General features: G+C 37.3%; 1 protein-coding gene across 1 annotated transcript; it reads left to right on the top strand.

Annotated features, from left to right (window-relative positions):
• Positions 1–8670: 8670 nt before the first annotated feature.
• On the top strand, positions 8671–11740 carry LOC127105155 (external alternative NAD(P)H-ubiquinone oxidoreductase B3, mitochondrial). The gene is made up of 10 exons (XM_051042314.1): positions 8671–8818; positions 8907–9168; positions 9389–9595; positions 9724–9974; positions 10070–10289; positions 10386–10490; positions 10647–10907; positions 11112–11233; positions 11310–11429; positions 11518–11740. The coding sequence occupies exons 1-10, from the start codon at positions 8727–8729 to the stop codon at positions 11603–11605; spliced, it is 1728 nt and encodes a 575-aa protein (XP_050898271.1). The 5' UTR covers positions 8671–8726; the 3' UTR covers positions 11606–11740.
• Positions 11741–11943: the final 203 nt, after the last annotated feature.

Below are 11943 nucleotides of genomic sequence, written 5' to 3'. Positions count from 1 at the left end.
AAGGGGGAGTTTGTTGATTCTAAGTGTTGGCAGCAATTTTGGTAAAACAAAGATGTCCACAAGATGTTATGTGTGATGTCTTAACATGAGATATCCTATGTACCTGCTGGAGTTCAAGAACATGTTCATGCAGGATTGTTTCAGAATGCCACATACAATGCCATGGCTTCTGGTATTGGATGTACCTGCTGAAGCTTAAATGAAAGACATGTTCATGCAGGATTGTTTCAGATGACATACACAAGGTCATGACATCTGATATGGCTGTACCTACTGGAAGTTATAAAAGGAATTGTTGGATTATGCAGGATTTTTCCAGGATGTCAGACCCGATGTCATGACATCCTGTACATAGAACATTCAGTATGAATGTCTGGTGTTTTGTGATTGCACAATTAATGGCAATCTTTGTATGATTGAAGATATGATTAGTTGACGCATTCAATCATGGATTACAACCAGAATTACTTATTTTCCAAGGAGATCTAACCAGCTGTTATAAAAATATTTGATTGGAAAATAGATTTAGGGTTTTCAAGATGTCCAAGCCCAGCTGGATGCTTCTATAAAAAGGGACTTAGAAAACTTGTTTGAACACACAACCAATACTGAGCGAAATATAGAGAGAGAGCTAGGGTTTGTGTCTGTTTAGTCATGAGACTTGTAGGTCATTCAAGTCATCCATTGATGATTGAATTGGACTGATTTATGGTTGTAATTTGTCACTCTAAAGCTGTTAAGCAAGAGTGTGTGTCTTCTTGATCAAAGCTGTGAAGAAAGATCAAGAGTGTGTCTTCTTGATTGAAACTGTGAAGTAAAATCAAGAGTGTGTAATTGAAAAGTATTTTCTTTTCACAAGGGATTGTTGTTTAAAATCATTGGTGTGTGATTCTAGGGAAGTGAGTGGGTTCTCATATCTAAGAGTGCTTAGGTAGAAATTACACGGGTAGAGATTAGGTGAGAAAGACTGTAACTTGTTGAAGTGTACGGAGAGTCTTTGAACTAATTCTATTTTAGTGAATTTCCTTCCTGGCTTGGTAGCCCGCAGACGTAGGTGAGTTACACCGAACTGGGTTAACAATTTCTTGTGTTATTCGCTTTACCATTCTGTATTTTTTATCCATTGTATGTTAACAGATATTAGTGTCGTGACATTACCTTCGACATCTTATATCTGATACCATAATTTCAATTGGTATCAGAGCAGACATCCTACTCTGGTTCTGGGTGAGATCTAGGGGCAATACTTTCTGGTACTATGGAGAGAGATGGAGGATCTGTTCATAGGCCACCAATTTTGGATGGTTCTAACTATGACTATTGGAAACCTCGAATGGTAGCGTTTCTGAAATCCCTTGATAACAAGGCTTGGAAAGCTGTGTTAACAGGTTGGGTGCATCCTGTCATCACTAAAGAAGGAGAAGCCACTACTGAGAAGAAACCTGAAGAACAATGGTCCAAGGAAGAGGATGATCTTGCTCTTGGAAAATCTAAAGCATTGAATGCAATATTCAATGGGGTAGGCAAGAATATTTTCAGGCTGGTAAACAACTGTGAAGTGGCCAAAGATGCTTGGGACATTCTCAAGACCACTCATGAAGGCACCTCTAGGGTAAAGATGTCTAGACTTCAGCTGCTCACCTCCAAGTTTGAAAACTTAAGAATGAAAGAAATATTCATGAATTCTACATGAGTATCCTTGAAATTGCCAATGCCTCTGGAGCCTTGGGTGAGAAGATGTTAGATGAAAAGTTAGTAAGAAAAATACTCAGATCACTCCCCAAGAGATTTGCTATGAAAGTAACAACCATAGAAGAATCTCAAGACATCTCAAATATGAGAGTTGATGAGCTAATTGGATCCTTCCAAACATTTGAGATGGGAATATGTGATGGAGCTGAAAAGAAAGCCAAGAGCATAGCATTTATGTCAAACACTGAAGAGGAAGATGAGGAAGGTGGTCAAGATATTGATGAAGACCTGGCAAATGAGATAACAATGCTGGGAAGACAGTTCAACAGACTGATAAAAAAGGTAGATGTGAGAGCAAAGGGCAATGTCAAGAACATCACATCTGACATCAGTAAATCCAACAACTTTGGTAAGAAACCAAAGTCTGAAGAAAAGCCCAAAGAAGTTCAGTGCTATGAGTGTAATGGGTATGGTCATATTAAAACTGAATGTGGGACCTACCTCAAGAAACAAAAGAGGAGTCTTGTGGCCTCTTGGTCTGATGGAAGTGAAACAGAAGAAGCCACAAACCATGTGACTGCATTGACAGGAAGATGGGGGTCTGAGGAAGAGTCAATTGATGATGAAACAACCCTTAAATAGTTGTGCCACAGAAGGGCAGGAGTGTGTAGACAAGTTGAAAGCCAGAAGAAAGTGATAGCTCAGCTGGAAAATGAAAAGGAAGAGCTTGTGGAAACCATCTCAAAATTGAAGGTTGAAGTTGTATTCTTGAATTCCAAACTAGATGAGATGACTAAGTATGTAAGAATGCTTAACAATGGATCTTCCATCTTAGACAAGATTCTCCAGACTGGCCAAATAACAGGAAACAAATCTGGTATTGGATTCAAGGCTGAGTGCAGTTACACTGGTTGGAAACCAAAATCCAAACCTAAGTGCAACCATGTTAAAAGCAAACCTGAGATGTCACAACAGCAAAAAGGGAAGCATCAAAGATGGAAATGCCAATACTGTGGAAATTTTGGCCACCTGAAGCCCTTTTGCTATAAGCTATGTGGCTATCCTGGCCCTGTTCAGTCTCAATACCAATCAAGGTCCAAGCATCACAAGACTGTCAACAAGACTCATAGCTCACACTTCCCTCAGAGTTTCAGCCAAAGAAGATTGGTATTTTGACAGTGGTTGCTCCAGACATATGACTGGGAACAAAAATCTGCTAACTGAACTTCATCCTCATGCCATGAGTTATGTTACCTTTGGTGATGGTGCAAAGGGGGAAATCAAGGGAATGGGTAGGCTGGATTTCCCTGGAGTTCCTGACCTTGATGATGTCCTACTTGTTAAGGGATTAACTGCTAATCTTATAAGCATCAGTCAACTGTGTGATCAAGGTTTGAATGTAAACTTCACCAAAATTGAATGTCTGATTACTAACAAAGAAAATAAAGTAATCATGAAGGGAGTTAGGTCCAAAGACAACTACTACATGTGGAGCTCTTAAGAAACTGGATACTCTTCAATGTGTACCTTAGCCAAAGAAGAAGAGGTGAAGATATGGCATCAAAGATTGGGCCATCTGCACCTTAAAGGTATGAAAAGGATCATATCTGTTGAAGCTGTTAGAGGAATTCCCAACTTAAAGATTGATGAGGGAAAAATCTATGGAGAATGTCAGATTGGAAAATAAACAAGGATGTCACACCAGAGGCTTAGACATGTCACAATTACCAAAGTCCTGGAGCTACTTCATATGGACTTGATGGGACCCATGCAAGTAGAAAGCCTTGGTGGGAAGAAATATGCATATGTGGTGGTGGATGATTTCTCCAGATACACCTGGATCAATTTTATAAGAGAAAAATTTGATGTATTTAAAGTCTTTAAGGAGCTTTGTTTGAAACTTCAAAGGGAAAAAGAAAGTCCTGTTGTCAAAATTAGAAGTGATCATGGGAAGGAGTTTGAGAACAGCAAATTTGTTGAATTCTGCTCTTCAGAAGGAATTCATCATGAGTTCTCATCCCCCATCACTCCCCAGCAAAATGGTGTGGTGGAAAGAAAAAATAGGACTCTTCAAGAATCAGCCAGAGCTATGATTCATGCTAAGAAATTGCCCTATCATTTTTGGGCTGAAGCCATGAACACAGCCTGCTATGTTCACAACAGAGTGACATTGAAGAAAGGAACTCCCACAACCCTTTTCGAAGTCTGGAAAGGAAGAAAACCCACAGTCAAATATTTCCATGTATTTGGTAGCAAATGCTATATCCTGGCTGATCGTGAGCAAAGAAGGAAGATGGATCCCAAAAGTGATGAAGGAATATTTCTGGGCTATTCAACAAACAGCAGAGCCTACAGGGTCTTTAATTCCAAAACTAATGTATTGATGGAATCCATTAATGTTGTGGTTGATGACCAACAGACGGATGTCACAGACGATGTTGAGACATCTCTGAATGATTCTCTAGTTAACCTCTCAGACAAAAATAAGGAAGAAGAACCTCTTCAAGCTGAACGTGAAGATGACAAAATAAACAAGGGACCCTCTATCAGAATTCATAAGGATCATCCCAAAGATCTTATCATAGGAGATCCAGATAAAGGAGTCACTACTAGATCAAGGGAAGTGATCTCACATGGCTGCTTTGTGTCAAAGATTGAACCCAGAAATATCAAGGAAGCCTTGACTGATGAGTTCTGGATCAATGCAATGCAAGAGGAGTTAGGCAAATTCAAGAGGAATGAAGTATGGGAATTGGTTCCTAGACCTGAAGGAGTAAATGTCATAGGAACAAAGTGGGTATATAAGAATAAATCTGATGAACAAGGGGTTGTTACTAAAAATAAAGCTAGATTAGTAGCTCAAGGATATACTTAAGTTGAAGGAGTAGACTTTGATGAAACATTTGCTCCTGTAGCTCACCTTGAGTCCATTAGACTATTGCTTGGAGTGGCATGCATTCTGAAATTCAAGCTGTTTCGAATGGATGTAAAAAGTGCCTTCCTGAATGGCTACTTAAATGAAGAAGTATATGTTGAACAGCCTAAAGGATTCACAGATCCAAATCTTCCACAACATGTGTACAGATTAAAGAAAGCCCTCTATGGGTTGAAGCAAGCTCCCAGGGCTTGGTATGAGAAACTCACAGTGTTCCTCACTGACAATGGATACAAAAAGGGAGGTATTGACAAAACTCTGTTTGTGAAGAATGAAGGAGGAAAGCTCATGGTGGCACAAATATATGTAGATGACATTGTTTTTGGTGGGATGTCGGAACAGATGGTTGAACATTTTTTTAGACAAATGCAATCTGAGTTTGAGATGAGCCTTGTTGGAGAACTGACCTACTTTCTTGGGCTACAAGTCAAACAAATGGAAGACTCTATCTTTCTATCTCAAAGCAAGTATGCCAAGAACATTGTGAAGAAGATTGGAATGGAAAATGCAAGCCATAAAAGGACACCTGCTCCTACTCATGTGAAAATCTCCAAAGACGAAAATGGTGTCAGTGTAGATCAGAGTCTATACAGAAGCATGATAGGAAGTCTGCTATATCTCACAGCAAGCAGACCTGACATTGCATTTGCTGTAGGTGTTTGTGCTAGGTATCAAGCTGAACCAAAAGTCAGTCACATAAACCAAGTAAAGAGAATACTAAAATATGTCAATGGCACCAGTGACTATGGGATGTTGTATACTCATGGATCTGGATCCATGTTGACTGGTTACTGTGATGCTGACTGGGCTGGAAGTGCTGATGATAGGAAAAACACATCTGGGGGATGCTTCTTTTTGGGGAACAATCTGATTTCATGGTTTAGCAAGAAACAAAACTGTGTATCTCTATCCACTGCTGAAGCTGAATACATAGCAGCTGGGAGTAGTTGTTCTCAACTGGTCTGGATGAAGCAGATGTTGTCTGAATACAATGTCACACAAGAAGTCATGACATTATACTGTGATAACCTGAGTGCCATAAATATTTCCAAAAATCCTATTCAACATAGCAGGACAAAGCACATTGACATTCGTCATCACTTCATCAGAGAACTCGTAGAAGAGAAGATCATAACTCTGGAGCATGTTACTACTGAAAAGCAATTAGCAGACATTTTCAGTAAAGCTTTGGATGCCAATCAATTTGAATGTTTAAGGGGGGAAGTTGAGGATCTGTGTTCATGAGAACCTATAGCAAGTAAAGGAGTTAGTGGTTATCCCAGAGGATATTTCTGACTGGGTAAACTGTGTTGTGGCAAGGACTAGACTGTGTGGCTGGAAGCTATTCTGATGCTGATGTTTGAAAGATTGAAGTTTTATTTTGAAAAAAAGGTCACCTTTGGTCAATTTTGTCTAAAAAGGGGGAGAAGTGGATATATCGAAGTTGTTGTGGAAGTTGTGATATGTATGTGGCTGGACAGAAGGTCAACTATTATTAGTGCACAAGAGGTGTTAAAACAGAATACTATTATGTTTACAGATGTCAAAGAGGATGTCTGATATGGTGCACAGGTGTTGTTGTTGAAGCAGATGTCAGAATGACATTCTGGCTGGTACAGGTGCTGGAGTTACAGTAGCTGTTATGTTCATGAAGACTGTTTGTTGTGTGCACAGATTTAGGGGGAGAAGGAGTACTCCCAGCTGCTATGACATCCTGTACATAGAATATTCATTACATCCTGTACATAGAATATTCATTACATCCTATATATAGAATATTCATTATGAATGTCTGGTGTTTTGTGATTGCACAATTAATGGCAATCTTTGTATGATTGAAGATATGATTAGCTGGCGCATTCAATCATGGATTACAACCAGATTTACTTATTTTCCAAGGAGATCTAACCAGCTGTTATAAAAATATTTGATTGGAAAATAGATTTAGGGTTTTCAAGATGTCCAAGCCCAACTGGATGCTTCTATAAAAAGGGACTTAGAAAACCTGTTTGAACACACAACCAATACTGAGCGAAATATAGAGAGAGAGTTAGGGTTTGTGTCTGTTTAGTCGTGAGACTTTTAGGTCATTCAAGTCATCCATTGATGATTGAATTGGACTGATTTGTGGTTGTAATTTGTCACTCTAAAGCTGTTAAGCAAGAGTGTGTGTCTTCTTGATCAAAGCTGTGAAGCAAGATCAAGAGTGTGTCTTCTTGATTGAAACTGTGAAGTAAAATCAAGAGTGTGTAATTGAAAAGTATTTTCTTTTCACAAGGGATTGTTGTTTAAAATCATTGGTGTGTGATTGTAGGGAAGTGAGTGGGTTCTCATATCTAAGAGTGCTTAGGTAGAAATTGCACGGGTAAAGATTAAGTGAGAAAGACTGTAACTTGTTGAAGTGTACGGAGAGTCTTTGAACTAATTCTATTTTAGTGAATTTCCTTCCTGGCTTGGTAGCCCCCAGACGTAGGTGAGTTGCACCGAACTGAGTTAACAATTGCTTGTGTTATTCGCTTTACCATTATGTATTTTTTATCCATTGTGTGTTAACAGATATTAGTGTCGTGACATTACCTTCGACATCTTATATCTGATACCAGAATTTAATCATCTCCTACTAATCATTAAGATCATTGGCGTTCAGCCAAATCAAAAGGAAAAAAGTGCTCATCCGCGTTTGTAGAAAGATGTTGCACTGCTTTGAGGCTTAAGATAAGCCATAACCTGATTCTTCTAGCCAAGGTTTGAGAATATACTATTGAGGACTGGACCAAAGTTCAATCCGCTAGTAATTGGGTCACCCAAGTATTAGGAATTGGGAAGGACTAATGGGTGAACACGCTCTAGATACCCACTTGATCAAGGTTGACCAACCCATGAAGATCGACAGATTTACAAAGCTTACAGACCCTTTGACCCCTGTCAGTTGAGGCAGTTGTCTCACAGAAGTCTTTAGGACCTCTAAGCGCTAGACTCATACTGTTAAGTCTAACCAATTCCAATTTGAGTACATATTATTCAAAACTCTAAGCGTTGCATTCAAGATCTTTATTGACTTGATCACCAAAGTGTTTATCGAGGAAGCAATAGGTTAACAATCGACTTATATTATTCGAGTCCTCTAGATCCCACAAAACCACCATGTGTAATATGTGTGGTATCACCGAGAACTCCATTCCACTTATGAAAATCTTAATTTTTTACACATGAAAATCTTTAAGTTGAAATCTAAAAAGTTGATCACTTTCATTTTTTACTTATACCGACATTTTATTTGAGAAGTCAAAACAGGAGATGGTATTATTAACATATTTGATCACTCCTGTATTTTCACTTCTGCACCTAAAGATTACAATGTGGGTGTCTTAAGGAGCCATAATTTTTTAGAGATTTAGAATTGTTGAAATATATAACCAAAAATTTGAATTGTCTTAAACAAACTTAAAAAAAAATCTAAATTTGATTTGTCTTTACATAACTCTTGAGAAATACTTGAATGAAAACACAATATTTTTAGAAATATTTAATAAGGAGATAGAAAATTTTAAATTTATTTAAAATTTAATTTCTTTTTTAATTAGAATTTTTAATTGAAATCATGGAATGATTGTGATGAAGGCTAGAGAAAATTTTAATTTAATTTTTTAATTAATAAAAAAATTGTGATTGATTGTTTGTCTATCTAAGAATTTTATCTCGACAAAATCAACCGACACAATTAAAGTAAAAATGTTATTTATTTAACATATTCCAAAAGATTAGTGATGTTAGTTTTGCATAATATTGCAAATGGTTTATAACATTAAGATCCGAGAATGAAGGCGTCAACATTAACCACTTATCCACGACCTCAATGTTATTCTTCTTGTTTCAACATCATTACAACATGATATATTTTTGTCCATACAATATTTTTCAACTCCGTATACACTGGAGATCAATTCTTAGGCATGCATACTACGTGGACACCTAAAAATATCTTACTCTTCCGTTTTTGCATGCACTCATTCTCTTCTTCAATCTCATTTGCAAAGAAAGCATACACATAACAAAATAAACACAGAAGAAGATTAACTAGCTAACTAGGGAATTAACTATGAGTTGGTCTTCCTTTTATCACACAGCCTCGAGGGTTTTTCATGAGTATCCATCCTGGTCTAAGTCTGTTGTTGTATGCACTATCATCAGGTTATAATATATTGATGTTGTTATTATCATTTCTCAAACCATGTAATAGATCTACTTTGTTTTTAACTCTTGTTTTTTTTGGCTGCAGTGGGGGAGGTCTAGCTGCATATAGTGATACCAGATCAGCATATAGTGATAATGGTGACCAGTTCCCAAAAAAGAAGGTGGTGGTTCTTGGAACTGGTTGGGCTGGAACTAGTTTTGTGAAAAGCATGAAAAACTCCTCCTATGATATTCATGTTGTTTCACCGCGTAACTATTTTGCATTCACTCCTTTGTTACCGAGTGTCACTTGTGGCACGGTGGAGGCACGAAGCATCGTTGAACCTATCCGAAATATCAGCAGAAAGGTATATACCAAACACCATTTTTAAATCATATTTAAGTATTGAGTGACGCAGATTCGAACCTGTAATTCCTCGGTGTGTCTAGAACAAAAAAGAAACTTAAGCACTTTGGATATTTTGCATGCCCTTCAATAGATGGTGATAAATTATGCATGATGTTTTTATCTTTAATCAATATACTTTACAAGAGGATGATTTGATTTCGGTTCACGTCCTAATGCAGAGTGGTTTAGATGTTCAATTCAGTGAAGCTGAGTGCTATAAGATTGATCCAAAGAACAACAAAGTTTACTGCAGAGCTAGTCATGACAAAAAGCTTGGTGGCACAGAAGAATTTTCACTTGATTATGATTACTTAGTAATAGCTATGGGAGCTCGTTCTAATACATTTAATACACCTGGTGTTGAGGAACATGCCTACTTCTTGAAGGTAATTGTGATGTCGTTGTCGAGACCTTTAAAACTGTTTTATTGTGGCCGCAATTGGAGTTGCAGGTTGAAATTTAGAACTATGGTTATAATATGCTGAAATGACTTATGAGTTTATGTGTGAATTAGGAAGTGGAAGATGCTCAAAGAATCCGGCACAAAGTGATTAACCTTTTTGAAAGAGCAAGCCTTCCTTGTGTACCGGTGGAAGAGAAGAAAAGGCTTCTCAGTTTTGTAATTGTTGGTGGTGGTCCAACTGGTGTAGAGTTTGCAGCAGAGCTATATGATTTTGTGCATGAAGATCTGTCAAAGTTATATCCTTCTCTTAAAGACCATGTCAAGATTACTCTCCTCGAGGCTGGTTATCATATCTTAAACATGTAATGTAGATTTTTTATCTATGTTTCAATATTAAGGCTAATGGTTCTAAATTGCAGTTGTGGTACGCTGGTGATAATTTCTTGATTCATTATAGGTTTGACAAGAGAATAACCGAATTTGCTGAAGAAAAGTTCAAAAGAGATGGAATTGATGTGAAATTAGGATCTATGGTTGTGAAAGTTGGTGAAAAAGAAATCTCATCAAAAGAAAGAGGAAGTGGTGAAGTTGCTACATTACCTCATGGGATGGTAGTTTGGTCCACCGGTATCGGTGCTCGTCCTGAAGTAGTTGATTTTATGAAGCAACTTGGTCAGGTTTGCATATGCGCGAACTTGTATTCAAAAGTTAGTCTCAAAGAGTATTCAAATTTTGCTTGCTTTGAATGTTTGTTTTGAATGTTTGTATGACAGATTAACAGACGTGCATTGGTGACCGATGAATGGCTGAGGGTGGAAGGGTGCGACAACATCTATGCTCTAGGTGATTGTGCGACTATTAATCAACGTAAAGTTATGGTATGCATACTCTACATATTCAATGAACAAATTTTTATTTTTGGATCTCACTAATTGAATTAAAAAAGAAGACTTTAGTAATGTGGTGATTGTTGAGTGTGGCTCATAGTCGGCTCGCTTTTCTTCAATAACATTTTAGTATACTGATTTTATCAGGAAGATATAGCCGTGATATTTAGCAAAGCAGACAAGGAAAATACCGGTATGTTAGATCTTAAAGAATTTCAAAACGTTGTTGGAGATATTATTGAGAGGTATCCACAAGTGGACATTTATTTAAAAAGTCAAATGAAAGACATGGCTTCTTTGCTAAGTAAATCTCAGGAAAGCCCTACTACAGTTGTGGACATTGAATACTTTAAACAAGCTCTTTCCAAGGTTGATTCTCAGATGAAAAATCTTCCCGCAACAGCTCAGGTAAACAAGAGATGATTGAATTGTTTTGTATTGATTCAATGATAAGACGCATATATCAATGAACGCAGAATACTGATACACTTTATATAGTGATAAGACCAATTAATAAATTTTAACTAACTTATAACAAAACTAACTAACTAATAACTACCTATAACTAAATATAACGACTAAGTTTAACCGCTTCCAACTTAATCATTCTAGGTAGCTGCTCAACAAGGAACCTATCTCGCAGACTGTTTCAATCGTATGGAATTGTGTGAGAGGTATCCGGAAGGCCCTCTAAGGTTTAGAGGAACAGGACGCCATCGGTTTCGTGCTTTCAGGTACAGGTTTTTTTGTGTCTGGAATCAAAGTAGTGCATGATTGATGACTTATATAAGAGAATGCTATGAAAAAAAGGTACAAGCATTTTGGACAATTTGCTCCTCTTGGCGGAGAACAAACTGCGGCTCAGCTTCCAGGAGATTGGGTTTCAATTGGTCATAGCAGTCAGTGGTTGTGGTATTCAGTATATGCAAGGTATAATGTAGAAGCTTAATGAATGAATGCTGGAAATTGTATATGTATGTTTTGGTTTCATCCTCTAATGATTCTTATAAACATGCAGCAAACAAGTCAGCTGGAGAACAAAGGCTTTGGTGATAGCTGATTGGGGAAGACGATTCCTATTTGGCAGAGACTCAAGTCAAATCTGAGATCTAGTTCGAAGCTTGAACAACATTTAATAGCATACTTTATAAGTATTTTGTTGGCACTGCAATCCACATTACTGAACAGTAACTTGATCCTTGTTTTTATTTTGTACTTTTGGTAGTGACTTGGATTTAAGTATGGAATTCTACAATTGGTAGGTACTAAAAAATTTCATTGAAAATTGTGATTTTTCCTAACCTTGCATGGGGTATGCAGCGTCGATTTTTAAAGAAGAATGAATGATGAGTCTCAATGAATGATGAAAAAAGTTTTATATATGACTCAATATGAATAAAAAACACTTCAAAAGTTAATAAATTTGAATTTTTTTTTAAAATAT

The sequence above is a fragment of the Lathyrus oleraceus genome, chromosome 7 (assembly GCF_024323335.1).
Source record: "Lathyrus oleraceus cultivar Zhongwan6 chromosome 7, CAAS_Psat_ZW6_1.0, whole genome shotgun sequence".
In the NCBI taxonomy this organism is placed as follows: domain Eukaryota; kingdom Viridiplantae; phylum Streptophyta; class Magnoliopsida; order Fabales; family Fabaceae; genus Lathyrus; species Lathyrus oleraceus.
The sequence above is the reverse complement of the archived record's forward strand: the minus strand, read 5'-3'. Positions and strand labels throughout refer to the sequence as shown.